Source organism: Brassica rapa, chromosome A09, assembly GCF_000309985.2.
Source record: "Brassica rapa cultivar Chiifu-401-42 chromosome A09, CAAS_Brap_v3.01, whole genome shotgun sequence".
Taxonomy (NCBI): Eukaryota; Viridiplantae; Streptophyta; class Magnoliopsida; order Brassicales; family Brassicaceae; genus Brassica; species Brassica rapa.
In genome coordinates this window covers 16,161,360-16,181,419 of record NC_024803.2, presented here as the reverse complement: position 1 = coordinate 16,181,419, position 20,060 = coordinate 16,161,360, and the positions used below count along the sequence as shown (strand labels likewise).

Genomic DNA, 20,060 nt, shown 5'->3' with positions numbered 1-20,060 from the left:
ATAAAAAAGATCGAATTTGAAAGATTATAATTTGAAAACATAATAAAAATTTGTTTATTTAAATAATTATTTATTATATATAAAGAGAACAAGAGTATAAGAGTCTTTTGCCATTTAACAAAAAATATATATTTTAAAAATATCTCTTTAGCCGTGGTAAACATGAATAATGGTATCAAGAAAATTGGTAAACATGAAAATTTCCTTTTCTTTTCATTCTATTTTGGCAAAATTCCTAATTTTTTAAAATATCCAAGTATATAAAGACAACAAAGACAACCTCAATAAAGCAGAGCTAAAGGAAAGAAATCTCATAGTTTCTAACATTTTCAGGATTTATCTATACTCTTGAGAATGGCATCATCATCTGTTCCTGTGTACTTGAAAGATGAAAATCTGACACAAGAAACAAGAGATCTACTTTCTTCTCTTCCAAGCGAGAAAGGTTGGTTAGTCAGTCAAATGTATCAATTCGAAGGAATTTGGCAGACACAAGCTCTGGTACAAGGAATCGTGAACTGCCAAAAACATTTTGAAGCCAACGATTCCGACGTTATCCTCGCCACCCTTGCTAAATCAGGCACCACTTGGTTAAAAGCTCTTCTCTTTGCTCTCATTCACCGACACAAGTTCCCAGTTTCTGGCAAGCATCCTCTTCTAGTTACCAATCCGCACTCCCTTGTACCCTACTTGGAAGGAGATTACTGCTTATCTCCTGAGGTCAATTTCGCCGAGTTGCCTTCTCCAAGACTCATGCAGACGCACTTAACGCATCATTCTCTGCCGGTTTCTATTAAGAGCTCGTCTTGTAAGATTATATATTGTTGTAGAAACCCTAAGGACATGTTTGTTTCCATATGGCATTTTGGGAGGAAACTTGCTCCAGAAAGAACAGCGGAGTACCCGATTGAAACAGCAGTTGCAGCGTTTTGTAAAGGGAAGTTTATTGGTGGACCGTTTTGGGATCATGTGTTGGAGTACTGGTACGAAAGCCTCAAAAATCCGAACAAGGTCTTGTTTGTTACATACGAGGAGCTCAAGAAGCAGACTGAAGTTCAGGTTAAGCGAATTGCTGAGTTCATTGGATGCGGTTTTACTGCTGAGGAAGAAGTGAGTGAGATTGTGAAGTTGTGTAGCTTTGAGAGTTTGAGTAGTTTGGAAGTTAATAGACAAGGGAAATTGCCAAATGGAATAGAGTCTAACGCTTTCTTTAGAAAGGGAGAGACTGGAGGATGGCGAGATACTTTGAGTGAGTCCTTGGCGGATGTAATAGATAGAACCACTGAACAGAAGTTTGGAGGTTCTGGTCTCAAATTTTCTTGTTGAATCAATCTTTAAGACTTGTTGTTATGTTCTCTTTTTCGCTTTCTTCAATCTTGTGGCTTTGTTGGTTTTTTCCTTGAGGGTTGAGTTTTTGTTGGTCTTCTTCTTGTACGAATAAAATGGATAATGTTTGTGTTTTCTAATTTCCACCCCTAATTAAAATGTCAACTGATAGTCAATAACTTCAATACTGGTGATTACAATTTGGAAATAAACATGTTTTGTTTGATTTCTTTTTATGGTTAATAGAGAAGGAAAATTGCCAAGTGACTAAAGCTTTTTTTTTTTAGAAAAGGAGAGGTTGGAGGATGGAGAGATGCTTTGTCTGAGTCATTGGAAAAAATGGTGATAACTTCAGTATAGACAAGGTTCAGAGAATTAAACATGTTCTTGGACTCTGAGATCTCTGTTGCGAGACTTTTAAATATGAATGGGAAAACAAGATGTAGAAGTTCTTCTTTTGTCACAATCTTTTCTTTATAGCATTTTGTTTGACTGGCTGAAACAATATTTGACTGGCTGAAACAATATTTGATCATGTCTAAATCCAAATGGATCAGTTCCGGTCAAACCCATATACATGCCCGGCCCATAGCATAGGCAAAGTAAGCACCCGTTTGGGATCCAAAAATTTTTGAAGTTTTTAAGCTTAAAAAAAAGGGGCAGAAAAAAATTTCAGATTTTTTATCTTAAAGAAAAAGACACAAAATTTTTAATCTGAATAGGACCTTTAGTAATGAGGAGCCATCCCTACCCATATATATCGCTTGCTAAAAAGGACAAGCCTAATTTCTCCATAGAAAAAGAATAGTTGGGTTATGCGGATGTAGTCGATCCAACAACTTTTTTTTATTTTCAACAGTCGATCCAACAGTTTTAAAAGTAGAAATTTGACTTAAATCAGATTGGGTATTATTTTTGTCACCAAAACCATAAAAATGATTTTTTTCACCAAAATCGTTTTAACGAATTTTTTTCATCAGACCATAAATTTTTTTTTTGCCAAATTGCAAAGTAAAATTTTCCGTCAAATCACAAAATCTTGTTTTCTCCGGAAAACCGAAAAAAAAAATTCCTACAAAATGAGTTTTCTCGGCAAAACTACAAAAATGATTTTTTACAAATCGTAAAAAAAAAAGATTTTTTCCGCAGAAACCATAAATCTTGTTTTCCACCCAAACCGTAAAATAATTTTTTTGCTGAAACAAAAAAAATTCTTTTTTCCCAAAATTGCAAAAAATGAAAATTTTCGGCAAAACCAGATAAGGCAAAACTATACAACTAATTTTTCTGACAAAACAAAGTTTTTTCGCCAAAACAAAATTTGCCCGCTCCGATAAAACCGAAATAATGAGTTTTTCTGTAAAAACCATAAAACAATGTTTTTCATTAAATCAGAAAATCAAACATGAGTTCTCCCGCAAAAATTCATATTCTTGCTTAACTAACAAACTTTACAAAATTCGCCAAAATAGCAAAAGTTTTTTTTTCGTGGCAAAACCAGAAATTCATGTTTTACGTCAAATTATTAAAATTGACCTATATGCAGCTCATATAGACATGATTGTTAATGTATACGGGCTTTAATAAGTGTGGTCGTTAATGGACCCGGTCATTATTTATCTACAAAAGTACAAATATGAAAAATGTCCATCTAAACATGGACATTTAGATACACGGATACCCAATTGACAGCCTTATATAGACATGACCACTGAGCAGAAACTAATCGGTTCTGCTTTTAGATTCATTTACTAATAATCTGCTTCAATTAAACTTGTATTTTCCTATTCAATGAGCCTTTTTAATTCAGTAGTATGATTTGGTTTGTTTCATATGCATCAATCTTCTGGAGCTTATTTGATTTTCTGATACAAAGAATACAAATCTCATCATGTAGATTTTGTTTATTTATACAATTTTAATCTGAATGTTATGGCCCATATTGGACTTTCTGACATAGAGACGTGAGTCTCCTTCTCTCAAGTTTTCTCTTTAGAATATTATATCTACGTGCTCTTCAAGTAACGGATGTGTTGACCAGTCGACCAACAAAATTTGTCCGATAAAAAAAAAGAACCAAGTATAATAGTATATTAGTATTGCGCTGTTTACTTGTAGAGCAAACATCTCATTCAACACGATCTTATTATAAAAGCACACCAGCATTACCCATATAGAGCTTAAGGAAAAACATCTCATAGTTTCTAACACATTTAAGACTGCTCTTTACTCTTAGCAATGTCATCATCATCATCTGTTCCTGATTACTTGAGAGATGAAAATCTGACACAAAAAACAAAAGATCTGATTTCTTCTCTTCCAAGCGAGAAAGGTTGGTTGGTCTGTCAAATGTATCAGTTCCAAGGACGTTGGCACACACAAGCGCTACTACAAGGAATCTTGACTTGCCAAAAACACTTTGAGGCCAAAGATTCCGACATTATCCTCGTCACCAATCCAAAATCAGGTACCACTTGGTTAAAGGCTCTTGTCTTTGCTCTCATTAACCGACACAAGTTTCCAGTTTATTCTTCTTCTTCTGGTGAGCATCCTCTTCTTGTTACCAATCCGCACTCCCTTGTGCCTTTCTTGGAAGGAGTTTACTACGAATCTCCAGATTTCGATTTCTCCCAGTTGTCTTCTCCAAGACTCATGAACACGCACATATCACATCTTTCGCTGCCCGAGTCCGTTAAAAGCTCGCCTTGTAAGATTGTGTACTGTTGTAGGAAACCTAAGGACATGTTTGTGTCCTTATGGCATTTTGGGAAGAAACTTGCTCCTGAAGAAACCGCTGACTATCCTATTGAAAAAGCAGTGGAAGCGTTTTGTCAAGGGAAATTTATAGGTGGACCCTTTTGGGATCATGTGTTGGAGTATTGGTATGCGAGTCTCGAGAACCCGAACAAGGTCTTGTTTGTTTCTTATGAGGAGCTCAAGAAGAAAACCGGAGAGACGATCAAGAGAATAGCTGAATTCTTGGGATGTGGTTTTGTTGGAGAAGAAGAAGTTAGAGCGATTGTGAAGTTGTGTAGCTTTGAGAGCTTAAGTAGTTTGGAAGTTAATAGGGAAGGGAAGTTGCCAAGTGGAATGGAGACCAGAGCTTTCTTTAGAAAAGGAGAGGTTGGAGGATGGAGAGATACTTTGACTGAGTCCTTGGCTGAGGTGATAGATAGAACCATTGAAGAGAAGTTTCAAGGTTCCGGTCTCAAATTTTCTTGCTGAAATCAATCTTTGAATTTTCATTTTTTTTAATAATATTGATTTCTTCGAGCTTGTGAGTTTTATTGTTTTTGATTATTTTATGTTTGTTTTGTTGTTGTTGTTGTGGTTCTGGACCTGTGGTATGAATAAAACTGAATCATGTTTAAATTATCTTTTGTTTTCGAAGTTGTGAAGCATGGATTGAGTCTGGCCTTTACATACCTTGAAGCTCCTAATCATTCACAAAATGTGATAATAACACAGGAAAAATTTACAGCTAGACATTTTTCGTAAAAAAACTTTAATTTTCTTATCAGCCATTTTTAGATGTGCTACCTAAGACCATTTCCAATGTATTTTGCTATTTTTACTTCTAAAATAAAAAAAACTCTATAATAGAGGTTTGATATGCTCTAATGTATTCTTCTAAAATAATAATCTCTAAATGTAAAGTAAAAAATAGAGGAATGTTATTTCTTCCTCTATAAATAGAAGAAAAAATAGAAATCTCTATTATAGAGGAAGAAATAGAGGTGGGTTATAACAATTCACCTCTAAATACTATTATAGAGGTGGAAATAGCAATGAGTTGGAGATGCTCTTTGTGTTTTAATTCCTATTTTGTTAACAAAATTACTTTAGTCCTTAATTTTTGATGACTAAAGTGTTTTAGTCTCAACCTAAATGTTGGTTTAATATTGAGAATAAATGTTTAGTGAAAAAACTAACTAACAAAATAAAGCTTTTTAGTTTAAAATAGTTAAATAAAATTGTGAAAGTATGAAAATGATTGTGGATGAGATAATATATTTAAAAAAACAATCTTATTGTTAATTCGAATTGTAACGGTGATTTCAAAACAGAACAAACCATAAAAAAAATTGAATCTTCTATATTAATATTCATATATATGTATATGTGAAAATAACATAAATATGATTAACATTCCTTGATAAAATAATTTCATAAATAATTATGAAATTTAAAATTTGCTAATTTTTAAAAATAAAATCTTAGTAAATTTTTTATTTTTAATATTAATTAATATACAAAATAAAAATAAATCTTAAAATAAAATTAGCAAAAACTTATTATTAGTTAGTTAATGAAAAATATATATTTATTTAAATAATTAAAGCTAAAATATTGAATTGATTCAAAAGACTAGTTCGAGATGCTTAGTTTTATGATGGCCAATAGAGGTGGCACGAATTGGATATCAAGGTTTTTAAAGGTATTTGTAATCCAATCTATTTTGTTCAAAACTTTGAATCAACAGTTTTATGTTCTGATTCAATCCATATCTACTCGGATATTCGATGTTCGGATATCCAAATTTTTTATATTTTAACCGAATATCCATTTAAATCTTTACAAATAAAATTAAAATTAAAAAATATCTAAAATAATACAAAGATAAAAAGTTATTTAGTATAAAAACACTAATAACTAAAATTGCTAATTTAATAAATAAAACATATTGTAAAACTTACGTAAAGTTTAACTATTCTAATATATATAATTATATAAATATTTCATATAACGGAGCCCATTCTTAAAATATTTGTATTTATGTTTTGCTTTTTTGTTACCTATATTGCATTATCAGTATTTTCTTTGGTTTGTAGTGTTACATATATATAAAATTTTCCATTCGAATCGAAACAAATAACAAATTAAATCAATATTTATGAATATGTTGGCCATCCCTAATGCCAGAGAAGCTAACACTCTGTCCTTCTTCTTTATCAACCTAATTATTGTATTAAGTTTCCAGTTTTTTCTTTCAAAAAGTTCATTTTAACTGTAAAATCTTTAAAATGTCTAAAAACACTAAACACACAAGTAGTACACTAAAATTTAATAATTGTTTGTATTGAAAATTTCTAAAAAAAAAAACATATTAAAAGTGCTAGAATACGATGTACGCTATACTCCACCGTTAATTTTCTAAATGGACGCAACAACCATCATCCAATAATCATCCATGCTCCTATACCAGCTAACAATTATTAACAAAACATTTTTTAATATTAATCATATATTTTTGTTAAAATACAACAGTATTTAAATAGCTAAAATTATAAATATTTATGGGAAACTTGTTAGCCTTTTTATTCTAGTTGATGTGGAATTTTTCCTTAAGATTTCGGATGAATATATTGACTATCAATTTTAAATAATTAACTGAGTTTGAGTTATAACGCAAATATAAGATTCTTCCATAAAAATGTATAAGTATATAGAAAAATATAATTCTTTAATATATTTATTATAATTTAAATATTATTTAGAATACTTTTATTTATTTTAATCTTTTGTCAAATAACGAGGTATAACATCAATTTTTAGATTTAACTGAATTGTAAAATTTAAAACTTGAAAAATATGTTAAGAAATTTTAGGTATATATAAATTTTGTCTTACATAAAATAGTTGAAAATAAAATAACAATTTGATTATTACATGAACCAATTTATATATATATATATATATATATATATATATATATATATATATATATAAGAAAGTTTCATTGAAAATAGATATTACTATAATAAGATACTCTCTTTTATGTTATTTATTAAATAGATCATTTAGAATAACATAAACTAAAATTTAATATTAATAATAAAAATTAGTTAGAATTATATCTAATAAAAAAAATGTTAGGTTTTTTAAAATTGAAACAAATGAGATTGTGAAATAATATTATATAAAAAAATACTATTTCAAAAGGTTTTTCTATGACTCAATTTAGATGTGGAAATCCAGACTGGAATAGAACAACCAACAAAAACTATATTGGATATAGTTTTTGTTGGTTATAGTTTTTGTTGAGCAAACAAAACTATATCCAATAAAAAAAGCGGACGATCTTGGGTAAAGCATCTGCAGTCCTCTTATGTGAAATAAACATTTGATCCCGTATAAATTAGCTAAAGAAATGACTAGTTTAGTTTTAGTCTTAGTTAATTTTGTGCACTTATTTACTTTGGTGGGTTCGATTTTAAGATACTTTTTGTGATTACATATGCATTGTTTTCGGTAAAACTTCCACGCGCATAGCTCAGTTGTTTGATCGAGCTGTCCAAAGCAACAAACACAAAACTAATTGTGTGGTTTAAAATGAAGCAGGACGTGTACGGTGTACCCCTACACATATCATCTAAAATGATGAGTGTGATTAGCAGGTATGAGTCTAACTTAACTTATAGATAACCCATAGATATTCGCAATTATATCTAATCTTCTATGAATTGAATTTAGAGAGAGTTACATATAAAGACACATTCTGTCTTTTGTTTACCTACGAAAACACATTCCATATTTGACACACTTTTTGTGTACGGACGCCACTGTTGTGAACGGTAATGACCTTCATTTGGTGGAGAAACAAACATGAGTGGGTGTTTGGTTAACAGTTACTTATTTGTCTCTGAAAATAGGCTTATCAATTAATGGGTCTATTTTAAGCCCTTGGATGAGATGCTAATAAATCATATCCAATGGCTGAAAAAATGGCAGTACAAAACTTCAATTGTTTGATAATGACTCATCAAGATTTGAGTTTTTAAAAGATTTGAGTTTTTAAAAGATAAGTAATAGCTTTCTTTTCTTCTTCTTCAACGAACATAAAAATATTTACCAATGTGTGTGTGTGAGTCTTTCAAATGTTTTTGGTTCTCTCGATTTTGATTCTAACAGTGCTATTAGAGTTGTCTTATATTTTGTATGTTGGTGTAGATGTTGAAGATGAACAATAGTTGTATACTTTGTTCTAAAAAAGTGTGGAACGGTAGAGAAAGCGTAGAGAAGTCAAGGGTGGATAAAGGATGTGTGGACATGAGTTATGTGGATTGGATTTTTTGGTTTGGGTAAGTGTGAATAAGAAAATATGGATAGGAGAGTGCATACATGTTGTATAATTGTCAATAGTTCTTTGGATGTAAACTGAAAAATTCGTAAAACAAAAACAATCCACGATGTCCTTATATGAAATCTATACATGGGTAAACTACAAGAGGCAGCTAGTAAGATATACCTAAGCATACGAGAGTAGTTAACATAGTTTTTTTGTCTACGAATAGTTAATAGAGTTACAAATGTAAAATTAAAAAGGTTATAAAAGATCAATCAAAATACACTATATAGATATGAAAAAACAAAGTGTGCGTGTGGACAAGAGAGACATGGACAATGATAGTTTGGATAGTGACGACGTGGACATGGAAATCGTGGACAACATTATATAGATTGTTGCTCCACTATATTTCAACATCCATTTTAATATAGTGTTGTAATTAATTAATAAAACTCTGTGGACCAACAATTTGTAGATACATAGTAAATGTGTAAAACGATTCACTAAAGATGAAAAAAAACATAAACAATGAATTATAAACCAAAGATTTGTGGATATGTCTTTGTGGACAACAAATGGTAGACATCTTTTGTTAACAAAAAAAGTTCGTTAACTAAATCTACATAACAACTAAAAATCAATAAAAGATGTATAAATAGTTTCTTAAGGTGTAGACAAAGTTTTGTGATTTGTGGAGAAAGTTTGTGGATACAAAATAGTGTACATGTTTTCTAGACAATAATTTGTGGACAGAAAATGGTGGACATATTTTAATGGACATATAATATTCTCTTTGACGTTTTGTCGAACAATTTGTAGACGTCACAAAAAAAATTCATATTAGTACATATAGATGGAAACGAGTTTCTGCCGAGTCTAGTTATTCTAAACATACACATAGTCAAATGCTGAAATTCTCACTTTTCTTAAATCTGAAGACAAATCTACAATCACGAGAATGGTCTCAATTTTTTTTTGTTGAATCAGTCTTTGAAACTTGTTGTGCTTTTGTTTTGCTTTAATGTTGATTTCAAGCTTATGAGTTTTCTTGTTTTTGATTTTCTGTGTGTTTTGTTGTTATTCTGGTTCTTTGTTTATTTATTTTTAACATTGGTTGATTATAATAGTATAATTTTCCGTGTTTAATAATTTAATATTTGGTATGAATAAATTTATCATGTTTATGTTTTCTTTTGTATCAAAAATGTGAACCAATATTCTACTTTATTGCTTTTGGAATTGGGTTTTGGATCCTAATTTTTCTCTAGGCATGGAACCAGTCTTTGTTAATATAAATGAGACGACGTCAAACATTCTTCCTAGTTTCAAATTAGGAACGCAATAATACCAATGCATGCATTTAACTCACTAGCCTTATACCATGTTTGGTGGTATACTCTTTTCAATATACGAAATAGAAACGTCAAATTAAATGGAAAAAGCCAAAATTATACAGTTTTATATTTTTAGTAAAAGAATCTGTAATTTGTTTATCAGCCATTTTGTTGTCTAAGTGAGTAACTGTTTTAGTTTCAACATTAACATTATACTTCTCAACAGATCTCTTATATAATATTATAATTGTTTTAATATGTGACAAAAATAGACTGCTGACTCTTATTCGTTTCTGTGTATTCAATTTTAAAATACTGTTGTCATGATGTGTGTCTTTTTTTTTGGTATAGTTACCCGTCAGTGTACATGTTCTAAAAACATTTCTAATTCGCTCCATATTTCATTTCTAATTCACTCTATATTTTATTTTAAAATAGAATGAAAAATAAAATAAAAAAATAAAATTATTACTCCCTAAATAGGATAAAAAAAATAATTGTTCGAGACGGAGTGAAGTTTGAAATGCTCTAAACACAATTTGTCCATGCCCATAACCCACTTGTCCGATCGATCTATCCAAAGCAGCATAACAAACAGAAACAAATTGTGTGGTTTAAAATGGACCCATGACGTGTAATCATCATAACTCCTTTGTCTGATCGAGCTTTCCAGAGAAACAACACAAAAATCATTCCCGATTTCCGAAAAAATATAGAAATTGGAAATGTTTTAATTTTATTTTAGCGCAAAATAACGAATAACAAAGAGGCCAAGTCATATAAAACGATGAGGGTTATTGGTAGGTTCATTGATTTTAGTTGGGTTACGACTTACGAGTCTAACTTATAGATAATTCACAGATATTACCAACCATGCTTTATTTTAATTTTCTAAGACTATTTTTTTGAAAAAGAAAAAGAATTGCATACGAGTTTAGTTGTGTTTTGTTATGTTTGCATTGTAATTTTAAGATAGAAGCTTTGCTAAAAAGAATTGCATACGAGTTTAGTTGTGTTTTGTTATGTTTGCATTGTAATTTTAAGTTAAAAGCTTTGCTAAAATGCTCGTGCAGCGGATTAGAGTTCTGAAAAGGAAATTCTGGTAAATATGACATTGTTATGTTCTTGGCTTTAAAATTTGATTTATTTTCTTGGGTGAGCTTTGTTTATTCGGTTTCTTTAAAATGATTTTTAGGAGTTGTAGCATTATAGTTTTCAAGTGATTTAATGTTGTGATGATTTGAAATTGTTTTTAATGAACTCATTTCAGTACATGGGAATTCTAAATTGCTCGTCTTTAAAAGCTATCTACGAATTTCCTTATTGTCATAAACGTATCTCGTTGAGCCCATCAATTTCCTTATTGTTGGAGAAGCCTTTCCAAGCCTCTTTTTTAAGCCTAAGGTAAAAGGACAAAAGCAAGGAGCTTTCCGTTTGGTTAATGTTTACCGGTTTTTCCTTTTGGTTAATTTACTTAGGGCCGGGTTTCCAAAAAGCCGAATGCAATCTCACTATCAATAAGATTTTGATGACAAAAGAAGAAAGGAGTTGAGAAACCCATTTTAGGCAAAAGATAGATTGGGGAATGATGAGACAGGAAGACACTTTTGGCTCTTTCATTATTTGAAGAAATTTTAATAACTTTTTAGATCCATCTTTTCCATTGCAACATCCAAACATATCCAGTACTTGCTTCTGCTCCACAAGTTAATAATCTCATCTTTTTACTTAGATATGATTCTCCTTAGCTCTTCAAGTAAGGTTGTGGCTATTTTTTTAGGACCAAAAGATTTATCGCAAGTATATAAAGACACACAACTTCGATGAGATGGACTTAAGGAAAAACATATCATAGTTTCTAACTGTTTCTAGATTTAGCTATACTCTAGACAATGGCATCATCGTCTGTTCCTGTTTACTTGGGAGATGAAAATCTGACACAAGAAACAAGAGATCTGCTTTCTTCTCTTCCAAGCGAGAAAGGTTGGTTGGTCAGTCAAATGTATCAATACGAAGGAAGTTGGCACACAAAAGCTATGTTACAAGGAATCGTGAACTGCCAAAAACACTTTGAAGCCAAAGATTCTGACATAATCCTCGCCACCATTCCTAAATCAGGTACGACTTGGTTAAAAGCTCTTCTCTTTGCTCTCATTCACCAAAACAAGTTTCCTGTTTCTGGTAATCATCCACTTCTAGCTACCAATCCGCACCCCCTTGTGCCCTACTTGGAAGGAGATTACTGCGTATCTCCAGATGTCGGTTTCTCCAAGTTGCCTTCTCCAAGACTCATGCAAACGCACTTAACGCACCATTCTCTGCCAGTTTCCATTAAGAGCTCGTCTTGTAAGATTGTCTATTGTTGTAGAAACCCTAAGGACGTGTTTGTTTCCTTATGGCATTTTGGGAAGAAACTTGCTCCTGAAGAAACCGCTGATTATCCTATTGAAAAAGCTGTTGAAGCGTTTTGTCAAGGCAAGTTTATTGGTGGACCCTTTTGGGAACATGTGTTGGAATACTGGTATGAAAGCCGCAAGAATCCGAACAAGGTCTTGTTTGTTACATACGAGGAGCTCAAGAAGCAGACCGGAGATATGGTCAAGAGAATGGCAGAGTTCTTGGGATGTGGTTTTACTGCAGAGGAAGAAGTGAGTGAGATTGTGAAGTTGTGTAGCTTTGAGAGTTTGAGTAGTTTGGAAGTTAATAGACAAGGGAAACTGCCAAATGGAATAGAGACTAATGCTTTCTTTAGAAAGGGAGAGACTGGAGGATGGAGAGATACTTTGAGTGAGTCCTTGGCAGATGTAATAGATAGAACCACTGAAGAGAAGTTTGGAGGTTCTGGTCTCAATTTTTTTTGTTGAGTCAATCTTTAAGACTTGTTATTGTTTCTGATTTTGCTTTAATGATGCTTCTTCAATCATGTGAGTTTGTTGCTGTTGTTTTCTTTTCTTTTCTTTTTTTCTTGCGACTGTGCTGTTGTTGTTGTTTTCGTTTTCTATGAGAGAAGGTTGAGTTGTTCTTGTTCTTCTAATACGAATAAAATGGATTATGTTTGTGTTTTCTTATTTTCACCACTATTAAAATGTCAAATGATAGTCAGTAGCTTCTATATTGATGATTACTATCATAATTAAAATAGCAAAATCGTATTTTCTTTCAAAACAATAAAATTACATTTTCGCAAATTTGTAAAATAACATTTTATCACAAAACTACATTTAATTAGGAGAGTTGAGATGAATCCACCGAATAGCGTCCACACGAACACTTCATTTGAGGCGTGTCCACCAAATGTTTTCCACATGGACATGGACAACTGAAAAAATTATGTTGTGAATAATGAGATATGATGTTATAGACATTAATTACGTGAACAAAGGACGATGATCATGCAAAAACATATCCATTAAATACAGTTAATGCAATCTTGCTTACCATAAGGACTAGGTTGAAACCCGCACTAATGAAACTGGTTTAATAAAAAATTAACCAACATATATAGTTTACATGTCTGATTAATGATAAAATGTATAATATAATATGTAATAATAAAAAGTATAAACATGGGTAGCAAACTGGTGCATTACATAATTAGTTGCCTTTGGTCATCCTAGGCATTAAAAGATAGTGTTCTTGGTCGGGAAAACGGCTTATTCATTCCCAAATTTAACTGCATGTCAAAACATACTTTTACTAATAAAATTTTTGAAATTCATGCATGAACTAGGGGTCGATAAAAAATACATACCTCAACTCTTATTGCATGCCAAAACATACCTTAACTAATCAAAAATTTGAAAATTCATGCATAGTCTTTAGAAGTCAACGATAATTCCAATCTATACTATTATTTGTGAAATAATTTTTCGCAAGAGCTCTCACATTAAAAATTAGAGTGGCTAAAGCCTATGTTATCCTTAATGAATTTCTATATATATTCTATTATATAATAAAACAAATTTTATATTAAAAATCTTATACATTTTTAAAAGATATTATGATGATTCTTATATATTGTGTTGTTATCTTAAAATAATATTTTACTATTATAAAAGTAAAAAAAAATTAAAAGAAGTGATTTTTTTACAATATTATGTTTTTTTTTAAAATAAGATAATTCTTATATATTGTGTTGTTATCTTGATGTAAATATTATTTACTTAGAATATTTACTAAATACTATTTACTTATACAAATATATCTTAAATATTTTTTAAAAAAATATAATATAATTCTTATATATTGTGGTGTTATCTTGAAATAATATTTTACTTATGAAAGTTAAATATTAAGATAAAAATAATATCTAAGTAAATATTAATGAAGCAATATATTTGTATAAGGATATTTTCTAAGAAGTGATTTTAAGATATATTTGTATAAGTAAATAGTATAAGTAAATAATATTTAGTAAATATTATATTACATCAAGATAACAACATAATATAAAAAATATAATATTGTAAAAAATGACTTCTTTTAATTTCTTACTTTTATAATAGTAAAATATTATTTTAAGATAACAACATAATATATAGGAATCATCATAATTACTTAAAAATATATATATATAAGATTTTTAACATAAAATTCATTTTACTATATAATAGAATACATATATATATATATATAATTTATTAAGGGTAACATAGGCTTTAGCCACTCTAATTTTTAACATGAGAGCTCCTTTGCAAAAAATTACTTCGCAATTCACTTCATTTTATTATATAGTAAAATATATATAAAAATTCATTAAGGGTAACATAGACTTTAGCCACTCTAATTTTTAACGTGAGAGCTCCGTTGCGAAAAATTACTTCGCAAATAATAGTATAGATTGGGATTAGGGTTGACCTCTAAACACTAGGCATAAATTTCACAATTTTTATTAGTTAAGATATGTTTTGGCATGCAATAAGAGTTGGGGTATGTATTTTTTTTATCGATCCCTAGTTCAGACATAAATTTCAAATTTTTGATTAGTGAAGGTATGTTTTGACCTGCAGTAAAATTTGGGGTATGTATTTTCTCAGCGACCCCAGTTCGGGTATGAATAATCCGTTTTCCCGTTCTTGGCCTTGTGCCTATATATAGTTTTGTGGGTTCAGAACGTACTGTAAAATACCAAAAAGGTTAGTACCTTCACTCTTTCTTTATAATGTAAAGCAATCTGTGTAATAGGAAAAGTCTTCAAACAAAATGAGGCAAATAAAATCGTATTGTTCAAAACTGAATAGGCTTGCTAACAAAGCTAGACTTTTTTCTGATTGGAAAACTTGATAGATTTAGGAAAGCATTGTGAGCCCAATGTGCGTAGTTCACAGCTGGTATGTATTTTCTCAGCGACCCCAGTTCGGGTATGAATAATCCGTTTTCCCGTTCTTGGCCTTGTGCCTATATATAGTTTTGTGGGTTCAGAACGTACTGTAAAATACCAAAAAGGTTAGTACCTTCACTCTTTCTTTATAATGTAAAGCAATCTGTGTAATAGGAAAAGTCTTCAAACAAAATGAGGCAAATAAAATCGTATTGTTCAAAACTGAATAGGCTTGCTAACAAAGCTAGACTTTTTTCTGATTGGAAAACTTGATAGATTTAGGAAAGCATTGTGAGCCCAATGTGCGTAGTTCACAGCTGGTTTAAAACTTTTGTATTTGAAATAGAATTATACTACAACTAAATCCTGTTGTATATTGCGTTGGGTTAAATTAAGGGCCATGAGTTTCCAAGGTAGCTCTTCTCTTTATAAGGGTGTAGTGCACACAAATATTATGAAATTCAGTACATCAACTAGTATAATAGCATTAATCCATTGTTATCTAAATGTTATTCTAACCATATATATGTAACTTTTTAAATGTAGGCACATTAACAATAGGAGGAAAAAAAGTAAATAAGAACCATTTGTAAAGTGTAAGCGCTCGTCGAGTAATGAAGTTAGAATGAATGAAAAAGATAAAAAAGAAAAGAACAATGTCAAATAAGGTAAAAGGTAGATGAATGATATAAGTATCTATCTATAATAATAATTTGGGGTTTTCTCTCACCTTAGCCCTCCACCTCATCATATTGCATAGGGTATTTTGTGACATTTGTCACTTCCTGATTAAGCACGTAATGTTTTCTATTTATTCTGTGGGCTAACAAATCTGTTTTATTTATCTAGGCTTTCTGATTTTATTTGACCCATTAGTTCAATAAGTAAGCTTGCCGGAGGCCCACAGTCACAACCCTAAGGGACGATGCCGTTGCGTATAACCGTCGATGGCTCTCCTTCCTTTCTCATCCCTTCTACGGTGTAACTCATCTTAAATAACAAGACAAACACTTCCACTCAATAAGTATTCTTTAGTTGAGATGTTCCACATTCTCTGTAAAGAGTCTACGATGTATTTTATCGGCTTCTTGCTGCAAACTCACAGTTTCTGCATCTCCCAATCTCACAAATCCTCTTCAAACTAAAGCTTCCAGTCCTCCTTCCCGATTTTAAGAGTGGGCGATGTAAAGATATAGTCCTGTTTGTTTGGTTGCCGCAGGTTTCGGCGGCAGCGGCAGCGTCAGCGGCGGCGGCAGCGTCAATGAAGACAGTTGTTGTTCGTTTCACAGACGCTGCCACATATCATATCGCGACCGCAGATTTTATCGGCGTCAGCCGCAGGACGCAGCGTTCGGACGCTGCCGCTGCCGCCGGTTCCTGCGTCAACGAAACGAACAAGAGTTGACGCAGAATGTTGACGCTGCCGCTGCCGCCGGTACCTGCGGCAACCAAACGAACAGCCCTATTGTGGTTACACCGCTGCCGCTGCTTTCGTTTCTGGGACGCTTGCAATCTGAAGAAAAAAGGCGACCTAATTGGGTTCGACATGGTCCTACAGTTTTTTTTCAAAAAAAAGTAAGTAACTTGAAACGAAAATTGATGTTCTTCGTATGATTTGTATTGTTTCAAATCATATATTACACCACATTTCGCAGGTTACGTCGATGTCATATTTTACACTCTCTGTGCTTAATAGCTACGTCCTCAATTCATCCCCAAATGCACTTTCACTCGCTAATGACAAATGATTTAACTCCAATCAGGTTTACCACTCATCCTACTGCATTTAAATCCTCTTGAACTTGTGTAAACTCTAGGCAATTGAGTTCGGTCTCTGATATTAAGACAATGAATGGATGTTCCTACATCTCCTGCTCAAAGTGCTCACGGAAACTGCAACGTGGATTCTATCATTCACGTGCACTGGATGCAATGACGAGAGAGCATTTTTTGTGGCCTTCGATGATGCAATAACCAAGCTAACCAACGTGCATCTGAGGTTACTCAACTAATGGTATGAACATTATAATTAAATTGAGGAATTTCTGTTAAGAACCTGACTTAAACGTTCTTAAATGTCATTTAGACTAGACGCAGCTGGAGAAGGTCAGCAGAGTGCCTCAAAGATATTGTTGGGAGGACTTCTACTTTCCATCTTAAGATATCTCATTTCAACTTCACATCCAAGCACCAATCGTTCACTGTCTCCCATGCCCCCCATCGTCTACCAGTTGCTAAATTTGCAAACCAGGTCAACTCCATACACGTTTTAATGTACGGTACATATAACCATTTTAAAACAAAACTCACACCAGGGGACCATATGCAAGATCTGTTAAGCTCTCTGTGGATCCCAACCCAGTTGTGAAAAGAAATGGTGAAGATAACACCAACAGGTTTGATATTACTTCATTTATCGATGCTCCTCCAGTACTCCTAGAACCGCAGCCTCCGCAAAGTCATTTAGTTGTTGCCGCCGTTGATGTTACAACAAATGATGAGAGAGTCCAAGTTGTAAGAAGGCTTGCACCACCTAAACACTACAACTATGGAGAGTATGAGCGCCCAACAAATTGTCCATACACGTTTGCAGTTTTTAGTTCGAGTCATTAATGTTGTCGTTTAGCAACTTTTTTAAAAACACAATTTCGTTTCTTTTCTGATAACTTTGGTTTATTTATTTACTTTAAAAGCATCTTTTATGTTGGAGAAAAGAAAAGACTGAAGCCCATATTCAGATTTATGTTTTTATAACAATTTAATAAACAATTAAATTGGTAATTTAGGTCATAACGAGTTTCTTTATGGTCACAATGAAATGATTAAGACCGTCGTAACATGTTTATTTGCTGTACTTCTTTACTGGGCTTATCACTAACGTAGCGTCGTAGCCAGTTAATATGAACTCTCAGTTTTTTTCTAACTGCAGTTGGCAAAGAAAACAGGAACTAATCACTGCGTCTTACTCTTTCAACAGGTTCTTTGAAGCGGGAAACAAGCATAGGCGGTTAGCAGTCACATTACTACCCAGTCTACTTTCATTGTAACTAAAATGTTTACGCACAAAACAAAATAAACTGATTTGTTCCTGTTCAACCTGCAACATCCATTGTTGCACCCAGTCAACAAATAAGAGGCCACCCCTTAAACCATTTAAACTTCAATACAAATCCATTCATAATATTTATTTTTCAAGTTTCATCAAACCAAGATCAACTAAAAAACAAAAGAGTGAATTTAACATTTTTTCTCTTTTAATTGCTAAACTCATGTTAACTAAAATTAACAAGATATTGATGCAAAACCATAACCTAAAAATAGAAAAAAACAATAGGATGAGAACAAAATATAAAAATAAAACAAAATAAAACTGATTCTTAAAAAGGTTATCTCATTAATTCAAAAAAGCCTCGAACATAAATCTAATATTGATATTAAAATAAAAACTAGATTTCCACCCGCACAACCGTACGGGTATATATTTTCACATTTATATATAGATATTTGTTTTACATAATTATTATATATTTTTAATGTTACTCACATATTTAAATATTTGTATAATTATGCCAAATATAATAATTTTATAGTTTTCATGCTGTAAATAAAAATCATCACATATATATGTTGCTTATTATATATTTGTCTTATTGCGTTTGATTACTAAACTAAAATTTTTAATGCATGAAACAACATATATGAAAACAATTTTGTATTTAATTTATTATAATTATGATCCGTAATTCAAATCGCTAGATTTTTTTAGAATTTTTTTAATGTTTATTAATTTTATATAATAAATTATTGTATATTAAAAAGTTTAAGATAAGTTAAATTTTTATACATGTATTATATAGTTTACTAATATTAACCCGTTCTACCAACATATTATATTTTTAGCATAAATACTTTATATTTATGAAAATAAAATATGTTAACTTATCAATTTAAAATAATTTTATCATATTTTCTTCCATATAACATTTTTATTTTTTTAAATGATAGATATTATTATAAAATTGATAAAATAGGATATAATTTTATTCTTTTAGTAACATTTCATTACTAATTACAAAATTAGTTGAAAATATTTTTATTCAATTTATGACAATTAATATCTTATTATAATCTTTTTCAAGAGATTTGCTAGAATTTTAATTTTTTCTAAAAAAAATTAAAAGATATAAAAGATATTATGATTAAAGTAGTTAAAAATATTATGTATATTAGCATTAGTGATATACATTTAATATAAAATTTAAATGATGGTCCAAATAAAAATATCACTCATCAAAAAATCATGATTTTTATTTTATTAGAAAACAAATTTGAAAAAACTAAAATTAAAATAAATATTTATTTCTAACAAAATATTTAAAAATTATTAGTAAATGTATTTTTGAAATTAATTAATTTTATTACATTTAAATTTTCGTTTATAAACCAAAACTATATTCAATTTTAATTTCTAATTATATTTTATGATAATTTAAATTAAAACTAACTAATTTTTAAAAGTAAATTTAAAAAGATTCTAAGAAGATTTTAAAAAGATTTTGTTAGCACATTTTAAATATATTCATTTGTATTTCAAATAAAATGATAAAGATATTAAAAGATATAATAATGAACTTACGTAAAATATGATATTTTTTAAAAATGGTCCAAACTAAAAAAATCACACATGAAAAGAAGTCATGATTTCTGTTTTAATATATAAGATTGTTTAATGGCATTGTCCAAACGGAAGACACAATACAAAATAATATGAAAAATACATAAGAACATTTATAACAATATATGACTTAAAATAAAATCAGTAGATGTAAAAATCTAAACCGCCAAAAGAAAAAACATATCATACTCCAGTAAAACAACCTCAACAATCATATAAGAATAGTAAGAAATAATGATTCACACCTAATATATTATGAAATGATTCAAAATAAAAAACAAATGTTAAACAAAATACTTAATGAACCCCTCTCCAGCGCTACTATATCCGACTTAC

At 30.7% G+C, this 20,060-nt stretch overlaps 3 protein-coding genes across 4 annotated transcripts; all 3 read left to right on the top strand.

Moving 5' to 3' along the window:
• Positions 1–175: 175 nt before the first annotated feature.
• Positions 176–1,491, top strand: LOC103839675 (cytosolic sulfotransferase 12). Its single transcript, XM_033280550.1, has one exon. It carries the CDS (start codon positions 355–357, stop codon positions 1,324–1,326), a length of 972 nt encoding a protein of 323 aa, XP_033136441.1. The 5' UTR covers positions 176–354; the 3' UTR covers positions 1,327–1,491.
• Positions 1,492–3,335: 1,844 nt separating this feature from the next.
• LOC103839676 (cytosolic sulfotransferase 12) lies at positions 3,336–4,701 on the top strand. The gene has a single exon (XM_033280541.1). The coding sequence runs from the start codon at positions 3,565–3,567 to the stop codon at positions 4,549–4,551; it is 987 nt and encodes a 328-aa protein (XP_033136432.1). The 5' UTR covers positions 3,336–3,564; the 3' UTR covers positions 4,552–4,701.
• Positions 4,702–4,944: 243 nt separating this feature from the next.
• LOC117128329 (cytosolic sulfotransferase 12-like) lies at positions 4,945–12,791 on the top strand. 2 transcript variants are annotated; one of them, XM_033280547.1, is made up of 2 exons: positions 4,945–11,847; positions 11,929–12,791. In XM_033280547.1, exons 1-2 carry the CDS (start codon positions 11,622–11,624, stop codon positions 12,591–12,593), a joined length of 891 nt encoding a protein of 296 aa, XP_033136438.1. In that variant the 5' UTR covers positions 4,945–11,621; the 3' UTR covers positions 12,594–12,791. The 2 variants fall into 2 exon arrangements, with proteins under 2 accessions (XP_033136438.1, XP_033136437.1); XM_033280546.1 differs by having other exon boundaries at positions 4,945–12,791.
• The last annotated feature ends 7,269 nt before the right edge of the window (positions 12,792–20,060 follow it).